We start from the raw sequence: 18,709 nt of genomic DNA, 5'->3' as shown, positions 1-18,709 counted from the left end.
CTGAGGTCATCAGTCCCCTAGAACTTAGAACTACTTAAACGTAACTAACTTAAGGACGTCACACACATCCATCCCCGAGGCAGGATTCGAACCTAAGACCATAGCAGTCACGCGGGGAGAAAAGAGTGCCACTTGTATGAATATCAAGAGCTCAGATGGAAACCTAGTTCTGAGCAAAGAAGGGAAAGCAGAAAGGTGGAAGGAGTATATAGAGGGTTTATACAAGGGCGATGTACTTGAGGACAATATTATGGAAATGGAAGAGGATGTAGATGAAGATGAAATGGGAGATATGATACTGCCGAAGAGTTTGACAGAGCACTGAAAGACCTGAGTCGAAACAAGGCCCCGGGAGTGGACAACATTCCGTTAGGACTATTGATGGCCTTGGGAGAACCAGTCCTGACAAAACTCTACCATCTGGTGAGCAAGATGTATGAGACAGGCGAAATACCCTCAGACTTCAAGAAGAATATAATAATTCAAATCCCAAAGAAAGCAGGTGTTGACAGATGTGAAAATTACTGAACTATCAGTTTAATAAGTCACAGCTGCAAAACGCGAATTCTCTACAGACGAATGGAAAAACTGGTAGAAGCCGACCTCCGGGAAGATCAGTTTGGATTTTGTAGAAATGTTGGAACACATGAGGCAATACTGACCTTACGACTTATCTTGGAAGAAAGATGAAGGAAAGGCAAACCTACGTTTCTAGCATTTGTAGACTTAGAGAAAGCTTTTGACAATGTTGACTGGAATAATCTCTTTCAACTTCTGAAGGTGGCAGGGGTAAAATACAGGGAGCGAAAGGCTATTTACAATTTGTATAGAAACGAGATTGCAGTTATAAGAGTCGAGGGACATGAAAGGGAAGCAGTGGTTGGGAAGGGAGTGAGACAGGTTTGTAGCCTATCCCCGATGTTATGCAATCTGTATATTGAGCAAGCAGTAAAAGAAACCAAAGAAATATTTGGAATAGGAATTAAAATCCATGGAGAAGAAATAAAAACTTTGAAGTTCGCCGATGACAGTGTAATTCTGTCAGAGACAGCAAAGAACTTGGAAGGGCAGTTGAACGGAATGGACAGTGTCTTGAAGGGAGGATATAAGATGAACATCAACAAAAGCAAAACAAGGATAATGGAATGTAGTCGAATTAAATCGGGTGATGCTTAGGGAATGAGATGCTTAAAGTAGTAAATGAGTTTTGCTATTTGGGGAGGAAAATAACTGATGATGGTCGAAGTAGAGAGGATATAAAATGTAGACTGGCAATGGCAAGGAAAGCATTTCTGAGGAAGAGAAATTTGTTAACATATAGTATAGATTTAAGTGTCAGGAATGTGTGAAACGTGGACGATAAATAGTTTAGACAAGAAGAAAATAGGAGCTTTCGAAATGTGGTGCTACAGAAGAATGATGACGATTAGATGGGTAGATCACATAACTAATGAGGAGGTATTGAATAGAATTGGGGAGAAGAGAAATTTGTGGCACAACTTGACTAGGAGAAGGGATTGCTTGATAGGACATATTCTGAGCCGACATGGGATCACCAATTTAGTATTGGAGGGCAGCGTGAGGGTAAAAATCGCAGAGGGAGACCAAGAAATGAATACACTAAGCAGATTCAGAAGGATGTAGGTTGCAGTAGGTACTGAGAGATGAAGAAGCTTGCACAGGATAGAGTAGCATGGAGAAGTGCATCAAACTAGTCTCTAGACTGAAGACCACAACAACAACAATGAAGGTACAAGCATATGGGATAAGTTCGCAGATATGTGAGTGGCTTGAAGACTTCTCACATAAGAGAACCCAGTATGTTGTCCTCAGTGGCGAACGTTCATCGGAGACAAGGGTATTGTCAGCAATGCCACAGAGAAGTGTGATAGAAATGCTGCTGTTCTCTATATACATAAATTATTTGGCAGACAGGGTGGGCAACAATCTGTGGTTGTTTGCTGATGAAGCTGTGGTGTATGGTAAATTGTCAAAGTTGAGTGATGGAAGATATAAGAAGACTTAGACATGGTGTGATGAGTGGCAGCTAGCTCTACATGTGGAAAAATGTAAGTTAATGCAGATGGGTAGGGAGAAAAGTATTTGTGTGGAATGTAGCTATGTATGGTTGTGAAACATGGACGATAATTAGTTAAGAGAATAGATACTTTCAAAATGTGGTGCTGCAGAAGAATACTGAAGATTAGATGGGTAGATCATGTAACTAATGAGGTGGTGCTGAATAGAATTGGGGAGGAGAGGAATTTGTGGCACAACTTGACTAGAAGAAGGGATCGGTTGGTAGGACACATTCTGAGGCATCAAGGGATCACCAATTTAGTACTGGTGGGGAGTGTGGAGGGTAAAAAACATATAGGGAAGCCAAGAGATGAATACACTAAGCAGATTCAGAAGGATGTATGTTGCAGTAGGTACTGGGAGATGAAGTAGTTTGCATAGGATAGAGTAGCATGGAGAACTCCATCAAACCAGTCTCTGGACTGAAGACCACAACAACAACAACAGGAAGATCAAACCTGTAATGTTTGGCTACAGAATTACTACTGTCCTGCTTGACACAATTAAGTTGTTTAAATTTCTGAGTGTAATGTTGCAAAGTGATATGAAATGGAATGAGCATCTGAGAACTGTGGTAGGGAAGGCAAATGGTCACCTTCAATTTATTGGAATAATTTTAGGAAAGAGTGGTTCACATGTAAAGGAGATTGCATATAGTATGCTGGTGGACCTAGTCTTTAGTTTTGCTTGAGTGTTTGGGATCCATACCAGGTCGGATTGAAGGAAGACATCAAAAAAATTCAGAGGTGGACTGCTAGATTTGTTACCAGCGGGTTTGAACAACATGTAACTGTTATGAAGATGCTTTGAGAACTCAAATGAGAACCCTGTAGGGAAGGAGCCATTATTTTCAAGAAACACTATTGAGAAAATTTAGAGAACTGGCATTTGAAGCTGACTGCTGAAGGACTCTACTGCTGCCAACATACATTGCACGTAACAACCATGAAGATAAGATGATAAATTAGGGCTCATACAGAGGCATATACATAGTCATTTTTCCCTTGCTCTACTTGTGAGTGGAACAGGAAAGGAAATGACTGGGTACCCTCCACCATGCACCGTATGGTGGCTTGTGAAGTATCAATGTAGAAGACCATTTTCCCCCCAATAGTATTTTTTTTCTTTTTACACAGACTGTTACTGTGAAAGTTACTCCTCTTCTATCTGTAACTTGGAGAAACAAAATCCTAAACCACATTAGTTGGTACTGAACTAATGAACCCAGCAAGATGGATCCAATTCACCCCAAAGAAACTGCTTTCCTGTTACTAATTAGACAACCATACTTCAGCAGCTATCAACTAGTTACCTCCAAACCATAAACTCAACTGGTCTAAAAACCAATCTTATGCTGAGTATGAAGTACAAGAAACAAAGGCACAGCATTATTTGTGCTTTTTGGCAATGATTGGTTTATGAAATGGCTGCTGTTGATTTCTTAATAGCCAACTTTGATGCTGTGGATGTTCATTACTGTCTATGGCATGTACTGCAGATTTATGCATCATTTCTCTGTTCAGAAAAGCTGGAAGCTTCTGCTTCCCCCATAAACTTCTTTAACATTAAAATAAAATTTTCATATTAATTTCAGTTTTAAGAAAAATCTTTTTATTTATTAATCGAACAATGGAAAATCCAGTATGGAATGTAACAGTATTATGAAAAGAAAAGTTGCCACTCACCATATAGTGGAGATGCTGAGTCACAAATAGGCACAACAAAAAGACTGTCACAAATAAATGTCACAAATATTTGTGACAGTCTTTTTGTTGTGCCTAACTGCGACTCAGCATCTCTACTATATGGTGAGTGGCAACTTTCCTTTTCATTATATTTTAATTTATTATTCAGCTTAACATTTTTCTGTAGGTAAGTTGCTACAGCAGCTTTGTATGGGGTACACTATACTTATTTTGGCCTGTTGCGCACTGTACAAAGAGGGTTTGGCTGTGTCACAGGGGAATCTCAGTACACATGATTTATGAACAATTCTGTAAAGCCTTGCTAGATTACCAGTAGTTGCTGGAGTATGGTGGTAAATACATTGCTTGACAATAAATGTTTAGTAGGTGATGTCTCAGGTGAATACACATGCCAGAAGAAGCAGTGAGACCATTATTCTACACAGAAGACTTCCTCATTTCTCATCATATGTGACCATGCTCTGGCACATGGAATTATGGCATCAAGAAGTGTGTGATGATGATGATGATCAGATTGTCTCAGTACATAGGAGTCCAAATTAATCTTTGCTCCATTGGTGCCTCACACTGCCACATTTTGTGTGTGTTTTGCTGCTCAGCAATGCATGTTGCTTGATTGTAGTCAGCGTGATAGTATACAACATAGAGCCAAGTGTGAAGAATGGGTTGAAGCGAGATGTGTGTGTATAGCTTTCTGTTGTCTCACTTTTCCTACTAAGCAAATCTTTGAGGTTTGATTATCTCTGGACAGTGGAAGCCTAAACTGTAGAATGCATGACGGAAGCCTGGTCCACAGCAGACAGCATCAAATTGTCGATGTAGATTGGTACACACTTGATACAGTATTTCAGTCTCAAACTAACTCTACTGGTGAAGCAGTACAGTCTTTTGTGAGCATGTGAATAAAATGATGGACGTCACATGTTGTGAACACTGTGTATAATCCACTACATGCTAGCTGCTTTGTACGTTTCTCTTCTGTCCGCTGGTTGATAGCACCCATAAGAGTTGCAGCAGCATGCTCTGCACAAATAGAAATGTTAAGCTGTGACTAATGTATTTCCTTTAGACAAATCAATCTGCCATATTCAAACCTGCTCACATTGCTGTGATATACTGTGCTGCTACAAGACCGAGTATGAGTGTAACATAAACATCATTATACATTCTATACTTTTGATGCAGGTATTTTTCTGAGAAAAATTTTCTTATCAAGTATGCAGAGAATGTGGCAATTGATATGGTAACATACCTGTAAGATAGCTGTTACTAATTATTTGTTTACACTGTTGCTGTAGTGCTTACAGTAGTGTGCTTTATATTCAGTGCCGAAGATCATTCAGCTTCAGAAATTTATTAAATTATTTTTCGTAGTCTGTAATGTATACAATACTTGTGTGTACTTTCTCCTTCTATTGTTTTCAGATAAAATTTAAGTTTATTCTAAAACCTTGTTAATATTTCAGGTTGTCTTTATTTTCATTAAACATGATGATTTGTTCCAAAATATAACCTCTGCTTTTCCATGTCTCATAGCTTTATGAAAAAAAAAAAAACTGTTCTTTTCCTTTCTTAAAGAAAATTGGATATTCTAGCAACTAAATTCGTCATAAAACTTAATTTATTTTCAAACTTCATCCATAAAATATTTCTTACCACTTTTTTGTAGGAGTAGCAAAATTAAAAATGTGTTGGTATCATGATCAGTGTTATATGATTCCCAAATAAGTCATATGACATACAGCCACTCAGTATAGATACAAATGGGCAACTAACTGTAGTACAACATGTCAACATGTTTATTGCAAGTTATTTTCTTCTTCTGCTGCTACTAATACCACTCCTCCTCCTACTACTACACTACTACTACTACTGCTACTGCTACTGGTCATTGGCTAAACGTGACAGTCTGACCAGTGCAGTGATGGTCCTCACCCAGTGAAGTACACTAAGCTGTGTTGCTCTGATTGCCACTCATTCAGCATTTAGTAATTATTTCTAAATTATAACTGACAAAAATTCGTTAAATGTGTTTTATAAACAAATTTTACCTTAGTTACTGAGGGAGCTTGCGCCCTACTACAGACTGATGACCTCAGCAGTTTGGTCCCATAGAACTTCCACAAAATCACTTCTACAAATAATCAAGAAAATATAGGGTTCTGCTTTATCATACACAATTTTCTTCTTCAACATCCATACATGTTGTGCTGAACTTTCACCATGATCCGTGTTGTAACAGGCAAAAATTTTGTGTGATAATGTTAAGTTCTGGGCTTACATTAATTACATTCACAACATTATTAACAGAATATATATCTTAGTATTACATACTGATTTTTGTGTAGTTGTCTTTGTCTGCAGTACAGCTGATATTTTGCTACAATTTGTCTTTTGCAACTAATCAGGATCTCTTGCTCCTTTTACTGTCGAAGATGCATCTGGCACTTGCTTTCACAATCTCAGTTCATTTGATAATAGGCTAAGTGGTGCTGTGGTAAGACAGCAGGTTCACATTTTGGGGGAATGAGGTTAAATCCACCATATGACCATCCACATTCGTGTTTAAGTTGATTTATGTTAATTGCTTAGATGAATGCAGGATGGTTCCTTTGGAAGGGATGTGGTTAATTTCCTTCCCTACTCTTCTTCGATCTACATCTGCCCTTCTCAAACTACAACAAAATGCAGGATGCAGGGTACTTTCTTTTGAACCACATATTAAAGCCTCTTTCCATTTCATTTGTGTATGGAGTGGAGGAAGAATGAGTGTTTCAGTGCCTCTGCATTTGCTGTAAATAGAGTCACCTTTTCTTCATGTTTGCTATGGAAGTGATATATAAAGGAGGCAGCAGAATATTGTTGACACAGCGAAGGGGAATAAGGCTTGGCCATAAAGAATTGTATAATGAAGTATTTGCGCAGCACAAATACTTAACAATATATTCTTGATTCATATTTAAATTAGTTACATTTTTAAGGGTGGACCAACTTAATTAATTAGACCTCCCCAGATAACCATGCACATTAAAGCACCCACTTCTGAGGCATGGGGAGGTGCACCAATCCTGGATCAAATCTGCCTAGCAGACTAATGATGAGGGCTGGTGTGCCGTCCAGCCTGGATGTGGTTTCTAGGCATTTTCCACATCCAACTAGCTGAATACCAGACTGGTACACACTTTCAAACACAGTTGTGTGATTTGCAAACATTTAGAAAATATTCTCAAACTTGCACACGAGAGAACTCTAGATGCAGAGAGAAGCTTTATGAAAGCTCTGTCCTTGGAGGGAGGAGGGGGGGGGGGGGGGGGAGTGGTGGCTCAGGAATGGCAAATGATCACCCACTCCCATAACCAGCACCAAATCCAAAATAACATGCCAACCCTGTGGAGATGCAGGATAAGTCCAGGCAGAAAAAGAAGAATAACCAACCTAAGTTCAAAATTAAAAGGACAGAATGATAGATCCAAGCCCATGCATTAGTGGTTTGATTTGGTTTAACATGCTACCAAACTCTCTAAGAACGCATAAAGGTACTGATTTCAAAATGAAATGAAAATATTTCCAGATATAAATATGTTTATATTCATTCAATGAATTTTAGTACATGGCGGGCAATATGTTCCAGTGACTGTATAAATTAGGAAGGATTTCTACTCACTGCATTGGGAGGCATTCAGCAGCAGGCACATTTCAAGGTAGACTGCTGGATATTGTTAAGCTATCTGACAAAGTCATTGACCACACACACACACACACACACACACACACACACAGTGTATGGTCACTGTCATCTCCAGGTACTGAGGCAAGAGGCAGTCAGGTCTCAGGGTCTGGAGACAACAGTGGCCATATGCAAGTGAGCAGTGAGTGTGTGTGTGTGTGTGTGTGTGTGTGTGTGTGTGTGTGTGCGCTTGCCTGCCACTCAACACCTCCTTTAAAAGGTGAGCAGCGATCTATCCTAATTCATATTGTTGTTGTTCTAGCCCAAATTTTCCATTGTTTGAAATGTACAAAACAGGTATAAGACATGCTAAGAACATATGTAACATATTTTGTAAGTATAATTATTGTAATTCTAGTATTTGTGAAATTTGCAAAAGCCATCATTTTGGTGGGTTCATGAAAATAAAATTTAAATAAACAAAGTATATTTTTTGATTCTTCAGTTTATACTTGTTTCTCAAACTTCGTATGTAGGCTTTCTCAGGATAGTTGTTAGTTCAAGTTTTTCAGCATCACTGTGATGGTTGCCATAAATTAAATAAACCTGTGACCATTCGTGCCACACTTCTTCGTACATGTTCAGTAACCCTCATTAATGTTATATGGAATGTGCTTCACACACTTGAGTAATATTCTAGAATGAGTCACACAAGTGTTTATTAAGCATTCTCTGTGTTTCCCCAGTATCCTGACAATCAACTGATGCCAGCCATCTGTTTTATTTGTGAGTGGCCCAATGTGATTATTCCATTTCATATCCATACAAATTCTTGCAACCAAGCAATTGTATTAGTTGATTGATTACAGTTGTGACTCATTGATATTGTAGTCATAGGGTACTACATTTTTGTGTCTGCTGAAGTGCCCAATTGTACATTTATGAACATTTCAGGCAAGTTATGTATCTTTGTTACACTTAGAAACCGTATCAAGATCTGATTGAATATTTGTACGGCTTTTCAGACAGTACCTCATTATATTGTCCACTTAATGAGCAGAAGGTCTGAAATGATTATTGTCTGCCTTGTCATGGATACACAGTATGGACAGCAAGCACTCTTCCCTTCGACATGCCTAAACTCGGTTTTTGATCTGTTGATGGTTCCACATGATCATACTTTCATTAATAAGTATGGGTATGGTCGTGAATTAAATCCTTTTTGGAAGTCAAGAAATATTGCATTTACCTGACTGCTTTGTTCCTTGGTTTTCAGAAAGTTGTATGAGAAAAGCATGAGTTGAGTTTTGGATGACTTGTGCACCTCTCTGATGAACTCATTGCTGTTGTAATGTTAGACCTCAATCTACTTCCCTTTCTACTTCATTTGACAGCTCTTCCTTACCTGAGCTTGGACTAACATTGACAGCCTTAGTCATACAGGAGTAGGTACTTCCTAGCCTATGTACATGTCTGCATTCTTAATTTTTCATGTACATTATACACATTCTCTTAGTTTGGATTTATTCACGTGTGAAAATTCTCAGTGTGAAAAATTTTACAAATTTATACTGGCATGGCAGAATATGCAGCACACTAATAAATGCTCCACCCAGCTTTCAGTGATGTTTTACAGCACACATCTGCTCTGAAGTGATGAATAATATTTCTCGACTAGAAAAATGGTAATAGAAATAAGCTGCACTAAATGTATTTACAGGGTGAAAAATATTTTCTGTTTCAACTCTGGCTAATTATCAAGAGAGAGAGATTCATAGAACGAATACTCTGTTATATTGTCAATTTTATGTACAGTTTCGCACCACCAAGTCCACACTAGTTACAGTTTAAAATACAACATTCACTAGGTTATGGCTGCACAACACACCATGTGGAAATTAAGTTATTTGAAATAAAGCTACAATTCAAACAAAAAAATTTGGAATTTGCACAGTCATCATTCAAGTTCATTATATAATACTTTACAATACTTCGGGATCTTTTAATTCTCGATAATTACGATTATTTGCATGTCAGATATTTGTTCAATCACCCAAGTTACAGAACAAATGCAATTGGTATTAAATTATGAAAAAAACATGATGTCAATAAGAATAAAAATTGTTATGGAAATAGTACAGTGTTTTACAGAAAACTTTATCCTTGTTTCTGGAAAGCTAGAAATTTCATTAAATTCCTTCATTGGCTGTTCATTACTACTTATGAACACAGGACATTACTGATTTTTGAAAGTTCTAAATAATGTGTTTTGTGTGGTTTTCTATATCTCTAAGTTTACTACAGATGTGATGCTGAAATTAACACTGTTGTTGGCTGAAATTAACACTATTGTTGGCTGAAATTAACACTATTGTTATCTACTGGCATAATGGACTGTCACACCAGGTTCTGTTCCATTTGTCATATGGCATACGTGGAATTTAATTTAGTATAATGTATGTAACATTCCATTGCATGGATGGTAGTGACATCTCACGGCTGAAACTGTTAGCTGGCTCACGTGAGAAAACATGTAACAATGGAGATATGACTCATTGCAACTATGAAGGTAATTGCTGTCTTGTTCCGTATGGGTGGTATAAATGGCTATGCCACAATAGGTATACTACCACAGATAATTTTTCTGTTCTCTGTCTATGGCTTGCTATACAAGTTTGACAGGAAATATAAACCTTCATAAAATATGTGTTGCAGTCAGACCACTGATGACTGAGGCAACTGCTTTAGGAGCTGCTATAGCTGCTGGAAGTGCAGAAGGGATAGAAGTATGGGATTTGCATGAGGTGCAGTCTGTTCCCAGTGATGTGTTCAAGCCATCAATATCAGAGGACGGTAAGTATTCCTATAAATTTCAAACTAACTCTCTCTCTCTCTCTCTCTCTCTCTCAAAAGCTAATAAACACCTTGAATTTACTGTATGTGTGTCTTTCCTCAGTTTTTGTTTGTTGTTTCCATTCTTTAACTCCATTATCGAGTGATACAATACAGTACTCAGTGATCATAATGAGATTTTGGGCTAACTAGATTCTCTAAAAGGCATATTAGTTAGAAAACAAATGTATAGTTTTGTAGCCAGTGAAAGTATTTTCATGCCTTCATTATTGAATTAGATTACAGTGTGTAAACTTTTAGATGGCAGACCTCTCCCTAGTCCTGAATCGGTAGAAGTCAGTAAACGTCAGGATGCTTCGGTAGGCACGCAGTTTCGACTGTTGCCAACATTACGTAGCTGACTGTGTTGTACAAGGTAGCCATTGTCGTCTGCTTCGTTATTGTTTTGCTCTGTACTGTTCTGCGTGTTTTTATTGTGCAGTTGTGCTAAACATTATCAAAATGAGTGAAGAGGCAGTTGCTGGCCCATCTCGGGAGTCGCCAATGACCCCTGCCGGTAGGCCTACGGTTCGAAGGAAACTAGTATTACATAGCGATGCTCACAAAGTTATATTGCGTGTGATTGAATGCTGCGAAAGGGAAAGGGAGCAGAAAAAATTGCTTCACCCCATTTACAAATCTTCAGTGAGAGCTGCTACATATGCAGGACAAAGCGTGCGTAGCATTCGAAGATTCAAACAGTTTTTCAAGAATCATCCTGGTGTATCACCACAAACACCTGGCAAGAAAAGGTGAGTTTCCATTTCAAATATTTTGTTCGCGGTCACTTTGAAGGAGCCCCCTATTTCGCCCGAATTACCTTATATTTCATTTTTCCTTGCTACCGTATTGCTTTGTATGGAAACACCACTGGTTGCTGTATTATTTCGAAACACAGTCATATTACAGTACATTTCCAAATTAAAAAAATACATGCGGTGCAAAAGGCATTTTCTTATAAATCTTTCTCTCTCTTTTAACTTAGGAAAAGAATTGGAGAAATCGAAGTAATGATTGATGATTTCAATCAGCGTGTCATTCCACACGATAGCGGAATTGTATTCAGTGCGGAAGATTGTGCCGAGCCTGCGAACACTGCTTCCAGTTTTGCATGACAAAATAGGCTGGAAGTGGAGTATTGTCTCACTGATAAAAGTACTTTTGTCTATGGGATTCATATGGCGTAAGGTGGAAAACAAGAGGAATGCGTTGTTAGAACGTCCAGACATTGTGCACTGGTGATCCCGTTTCATGGTTTGTGAGCGCATAGTAGACAAACATACATACATTCATTTTTATATATATAAATTTTAATGTACATGACGATTTCAGTTTCGCTTACGAACAACATTTAAAGCAAGTTTTACTTCCAAGCCTTTCGTCTGCTTTCGTGTAAGCATGACGCGCAATTTATAGTGCCAGCACTGCAACTGGTAGGCGTGCCTTGTCCCCCCCCCAATGACTCCTCTCCTCTCCCCTCCTCTCGCCAGCCAATGCTTGCTTCCTCCTCTCCCCGCACTCCCCTCACAACTCTGCCACCTTAAAGTTAATAAACTGTATATTTCCTAGTGTGAAAGCATGAATAATTTATATTGCATTTCACCTATGTGTTTACATAACTTTATCTTTACTGTTGTTGTAGAAAGTGTATTATCAACATTTTTTCCCAAAGAAGAAATATTACACTTTTAATGAGGTTGTAATACATTAATTCCATACATCACATGGAACAAATTTGGTTTTAGTTCATTTTTACATAAAAAAAAAGCCGTCCAGGTAGTAGTTACAAACCACAAATATAAATTTTCAGTTTATTATTCAATAAGAGATAGTGTGTAACAAGTTTAAATATAGAATTCTGGTCAGTGAGCAGAATGACAGGAAGTTGCAGTCATACTATTGTGGAGAGAATCAGTTAAATAATACAGTAGTGGTAGTAACATTGCCTGGCATGACAGTGGCCGTGACATCACTTGTGAATGGAAGACCAGAGACGACAGATACAAAGTCAGTCTGCATTGTGAACTTTGCAGAAGTCATATGCTGTAATACAATATGATATGGAACGCATGTAATGGAAGTGAAGTACAGACACAATAATGAAGCTTCATGTGAATTATTTTGTCGTGATTGATGTTGGAGATTTCCAGATGGTGCAGATGTTGCATCATCGAGAAAGACGCCTGTGGCCTCAAGATATAGTAATGTGGTCAAGTCAGATGGTTAATATAAACAAGTAACAGTGGCCTCAAAAACTTCTAGGCTACAATGTCCACCTCCAGACAATCACTGAACAACAGCAGGTGCACTACATTTGAAATGCTTGTCAAAAAGTTTTGCAACACTGTACACATCTGTTACCAATGTCTCATTTATTAATGCTACCTGCTCCCTCTTCAAGTCTGGTTCTAGCAGTCTCCTCCTTCACTGTATTCCATATTGCATATATTTTGTTATCTCATGTGATTATCTTTTTCTCATTGCATTTGCTTGATGTTCATATTACTGTATTTAATATTTTTCAGTATTCCTTGTAATGAGCTGTAACATCAACATCAAACCTGTTTGTGACTGACAGATACAATTTCCTTTTTGGTTTGCAGATGTCTTTATTCTTTGAGTTGTCCATGATTTCTTTGTAGACTTTAGTCTAATCTTGGGTATCTTGGGGGGAAAATAGTACTCAAATAAAGTAAGGGCTTAATTAATAAAAGTGTTGTATTATTCATTTGTGCCATGGGCACTGTATTCATCAGTCCAGTTCACCTCTTGGGGAGTGTCCTGAAAATCAATTTTTGGTGTACTGGCTACCATCTTGAACTCAGATCTAGTAGATTTTATATCCTGTTCAGTATTCAAATTAACAAAAGGAATTGCACATCATGATCTGAGAGATGATTGATTATTGGTTTTGTAATATAATGTTGTTCATTAGTTGTTTCTACAAAGATATCAATGGCTGTTAGTGAAAAATTAGCTGCCCTAGTTGCAAGTTTATGGTAGGAATTAAGTTGAATGATAATGTTACCAAACTGGGATTAATTCTTACTGGAAGAGTTTTTAAGAAAATTTACATCAAAATCACTAGCAACCACTATTCCTTTGTTATTTTTACTTTAAAATAGGTCAACAGAGCTTCAATGTGGTTTATGAGCAGATTAAAATTACTTGCAGGTGCTGAGTATATGCTTACTATTATGAAAGATTTATTATGAAATTGTATTTCTGCCGGGCATGCTTCCATATGCTTCTCTTGGCAAAATTTATGTCAGTTATGACACTTTAAGATGAATTGAGGTGCTAATATAATCCTGTAATACTTAAGATAGAATTACCTTCAAACACAAACTGAAATCATATCCTCTGATAACTCTTTCTACTTCACAGAAGTGTATTGTAAAACTGATTTGTTTGGCATCATAGTGACAGATCACAAATTATGATCCATGGAACATGCAGCTGACAAACTCATACCCTAATCTTTCTCTATCTCTTCTTGTTTTTTTTACACATCATAAGGAAAGTTGTGGCTGAGTATAAATAATTCCATCCATCTGGCATCTGTCCACATCTACTGCTGACTGTTGCAGGTTTTCATGGAGGCCATTCCTCTACCTCCAACTTGGCCTTCCCAGTGTCTCCTCCTGTGCGGAGGCCACCTGTAGTCTTCCATCCGATTGAATTTTCTCTTTTTGAGAAAACAGTTGGAATGACCTGTTTTACTTGCTGTAGGGGTGCAAATATGCATGGTGGTCATTGACAGTTGGTGATGTGCACCCTTACTGCTGAATTGAGATTGTGAGAACATGTGTATTTGCGTTTATAGAAATATTTATAATGCTGGGAACTGAGTTCCGAAAGACCAGGCTTAAGTAATATTAGATATAGGTAAAAGGAAATTAGGTTCTGTTTGGATTTATGTGAGAATTTATTTTGGAGATGTTGCGGGGGCGCCAAATGGCTGCTTGTGACATCAGAGCAGTTGGGGCTCAGAGTCTGCAGAGCAGTACAGTGTGGCACAGAGCTCCATCCACGACAAAGTTCTGCAATCATGGGACTTGGTAACCAGGGAGACATAACATAGAACTGAATTTGACTCAGAAGCATAATGAAAGTCTGTACTTGTTATTGGCTGTAAGAAGTTATTGTCAATCAGAAGTTAAACCAATTTGTAATTGGATAAATAAACCCTTGTTTGTGAACCTACTAGCACCTGTTACTACGTTTCAGTAGTCATTTCACAGGAGAAGTCTGGTATGAAGGTTAGGTCCCTCCAAAGTGAGTAAGAAGATCATAACGAGGAGAGAACCCCCTGCATTGCAAAAAAATAAAAAAATAAAAAAATGAAGTCAAGATTGCATAAATATTTCTTTATTTAAAACAGCCAGTTTTGACATACTCTGCTATCATTTTGAGGTCTTAAAGTCATCCGAGCCACAAGTCCAGCTCACTTTAGTTGCTCTTGCTTCTGACAATTCCTGCTATATATTCACCTCGGTACTGTTTATCTAGGTCATGGTTGTGGCTGATCCTCAATTCTCCTTTGACTGGCTAGAACATCTTCCACAATACTTTTGTCTCAAATATAATCTCACATCTCACAGCCATATAGTACAGTGGGTTGAGTCAGTGGTTTATATGACCAAATCTTGAACTTTCTCAAGAGATATCTGGACTGAACCAAGTGTGTTAGGATGTAGGAGGATCAGTTTCCTTCTTGGATCCTGGCATTCACCCCTGATTTATATAACAAGTTTTCTGTGAAAAGTGCTCCCAGGTATTTAAATTCCTGAACTCTCTTGTAGGACTTGTCATGCCCACATAAAATGCTGTGCAGAAATTCCAACGAGTTGATATATGACATGGCTGGTTTCACAGGTGGCTCTGCTTCTGATGTGATAGGATAAGCCTGTGACAAGAGTAGAGGAGAATGTGCTGGGAGAGTGAATTGAGCAGTCCTTGCACCATGATCTTGCATAGGGATATGACCCTTGTTACAAGGGAGTGGAAGTGGGAGTGGCATAAGGATGGACCAGGATTGTTGTGTAGTATGGGTGGGTGATAGAATACCACATGAGGATGGGTGGCAAGGAACGGAGGTGGGGTTCAATAGCACCAAGGCTGTGGGCATGAGGAATGTTGGTTTGTAGGAGGTGGCATCACCAGTGACAAGTAGGGATCCATGGTATATTTCCTTTTGCTGCTGTTTTTAGTTTCAATGTCAATTTCCCCTTCTGTTGGTAAGAATTTTACAAGGTCTTCTGTATTCTACCTCTCCATTTTTTACTTTCTCTCTACTTAACTTTTAACACCCTCTCCGGAGGTATGTGGCACCAGATGTTTATGCACAGGTCACATAGTTCCCATAAATTACAGTTCTGTGTTTAGTGGGTGCACAGCTCCCAGTAGTGACCCAGGTGTGTTCCATTGGGTTCAGATCAGGCAAATTTGGTGGCCATAACGTCGACGTGAGCTTGTGATGGTGCTTTCCTGCATTGTCCATTATGCTCTTGGAGTCTTGATGATCAAAGTGTTGTAGAACAGCTGTAAATTGATTTCCAGGATTTGTACTAATGATGTACAGACACAAATTGTCATGTGAGGTAGCTTTTTTTCTTGTTAATTGTCACCACAAACATTACAGTTTCCAGATCCAATTTAACATCAGACATCATATGCAAGTAGTCTGTCTATACATGAAAGTGCATTAACAACATAATCACACTAGGGAGTCATAGTCCTTTATGAACACAATATTAACAGAACACAATGGCTGCGTGGTATTGGAATAGTGCACACACTAGTTTTTGATAAAGTCACAGAAATGAATAAATATCCAAGTAGTAAAATTTATGGTGCTGGTTCAAAATATCATAGATCCACAAATATATTCACCAAAAATTATTCATACAAAATCATGCATCTCATCGAAGTTCACATATTGAGTCTTGCAGATATATTAAGTGAACATCACTGGTAACATACTTCTGTACAGTTTACGAGACAAACTCTCATGACTATATTACATAATCGCTGCGTATTTGATAGCTAACTGCGGACATTTTGCTCACGAGAGGAACATGGAGATGTCAGCATAGTGAGTGACTCCCACAGAATGACTATTTTGGGGTGGAGTGAGCTACTGTATGTAAAGATTGGAATACTAGCATACTATGATTTTGTAAACTACAGTTTAGTTTGAAAAATGCCTAGGTTAGATTTTGCTAATTCACTAAATGTTATGATAGTTGTCTTGTTTATAAAATGTGTGTTTTTAGGAAAATATAAAAGATAATGGAACCATATTGTGCACCTTTGCTACTGTGAAACGATTCTCTTTTACTGAACATGTGCAAATCACTCTTTTGGAGCCATGCAACCATAAATATTAACTCTCTCCTCAAAGTTGGGAAACTGAAACAAACAAAGTACTTTTTGAACAGCAAGAACATCCTGCTGCCAGCCATCCAAGAAACAAGGTGTGCTAGTGACCTAACAGTAGATTGTGAGAACTACTGATTTTTTAAAGGTAAACCGGCAGTTAGAGTTTGCAACTCAAGTCTCTGAATTTTAATAATTGCCTTCACAATTCAATAAAGTATAATCCAAAATGTTGATTTTTAATCCTTCAGTGAAAGACACTGTTATAACAATAAAATTCAAGAATAAATATTGCTCAATATTCTGTTGCCCTGCACCAACAAATGAAGACAACAAGAAAAACTGAGGCAAAGTAGAAAACTTTTGGGAAGATCTGGAAAACAGCCTGTTGAAAGTTCAGAAAAGAATGTAATTATCTTGATGGGGGACTTCAGTGTGCAATTGGGTAACCTGAAATCATTCCGAAAAGTTAATGGAAACTATACACCTCATAAAGGAACTACAACAAATGGTTCAAGATTAGTAGATATTTACAAGTCATTTTATAAAATCATGACAACACACTTTAGAAAAATACATAGAAAGTAAAAAACATGGATATCACCAAATCCCAATTTGCAAGAGTTTCAGATTGATTGTGTCACCATTTACAGATATAATTTTCCAGAAATCAGGAACATTAGAGTCAAGAGAGAAATGGAAGTTAATTCAATCACTACCCCACTGAGACCCACATGAGATTTATTCCAAAACATAAAATCATGAAACAAACCAATAAGATGAAAGGAATTAATAATGAAAATATGAAACAAAAGGAATGCAATTTTCAAAAGATGCAGAAGGAAGTGAATACTAAAAAAAAAAAACTTCAGCCAAGTGAATGGAAATCTGCACATAACAGTGAAGAAAACTGTAAGTAATGGCAGCTTATTTCAAAAAGCTATTGAACTGTGAAAAATCAACCAAACAGCTGTTATTCCATGATAATATTCAAAATGAAAATTCAAAGTATAATTAAAGTTTACATCAAACAATTAAAATTCAACAAAGCCACAGATGAAAGTGGCCTCACAACAGAAATCCGAAAAGATAGTGACAATCTGGGTGTCACAATTATGGAAAAAAAAAAAAAGATAATGTAGGGGTCACTGAAACAATTCCAAAAAATTGGAAGATTGTGTTAATGAAACAAACTCTCACTGAAAGCTCTTCTGGATATGTTAAATCCTCAATTAGATAAACAGATTGGAGAGTATTAAGTGGAGTTTAGAAGTAACAGATCCTGTCCAAAGCTAATTCTAAACCTTAAATAAATAATTACAAATATGTATCTAAAAACAAAGATGATGAGACTTACCAAAAAAAAAAGCGCTGGCAGGTCGATAGACACACAAACAAACACAAACATACACACAAAATTCAAGCTTTCGCAACAAAGATGAAGCAACCGTTTGTTGCGAAAGCTTGAATTTTGTGTGCATGTTTGTGTTTGTTTGTGTGTCTATCGACCTGCCAGCACTTTTGTTTGGTAAGTCTCATCATCTTTGTTTTTAGATATATTTTTCCCACGTGGAATGTTTCCCTCTATTTTATTCATATAATTACAAATATGAAAATATCAAATAAAATGATAGTGTTAATATTTGTCAATTGTAAAATGGCCTATTATTCAGTAGACAGAGGCTCCAAAGGAATTTGTACTAGATAGGAAAACTTTGGAAATAAGTGAGCAAACTCTCACAAACACGATATCTAAAGTTAGCTTTCTTGGAACAACTTCTATTCCCTTTCAACTTCTATCAGGAGTAAAACAAGGAGACAGCATGTTACTGTTATTATTCAACTGTGTGCTGGAAAAAAGTTATAAGAGAATGGAAAATAGAGGAAGACAAACAAAAAGCTGATAATTACCTAAAGTTGGGTAAATCGAAAGAAGCAATAAATTGTTTTGCCTTCACAGACAGTCTTGTTATAAGGAGATAGA

At 37.5% G+C, this 18,709-nt stretch overlaps 1 protein-coding gene across 1 annotated transcript in view; it reads left to right on the top strand.

The window, feature by feature from the left end:
* Nucleotides 1–18,709, top strand: part of LOC126187794 (glycerol kinase-like) — a 163,459-nt gene that overhangs the window by 101,549 nt on the left and 43,201 nt on the right. Inside the window, exon 11 of the mRNA XM_049929069.1 lies at nt 10,168–10,305. Within this exon, the coding sequence (XP_049785026.1) occupies nt 10,168–10,305 (138 nt within the window). The remainder of the gene's footprint in view (nt 1–10,167; nt 10,306–18,709) is intronic.

Source organism: Schistocerca cancellata, chromosome 5, assembly GCF_023864275.1.
Source record: "Schistocerca cancellata isolate TAMUIC-IGC-003103 chromosome 5, iqSchCanc2.1, whole genome shotgun sequence".
Lineage (NCBI taxonomy): Eukaryota > Metazoa > Arthropoda > Insecta > Orthoptera > Acrididae > Schistocerca > Schistocerca cancellata.
The sequence above is the reverse complement of the archived record's forward strand: the minus strand, read 5'-3'. Positions and strand labels throughout refer to the sequence as shown.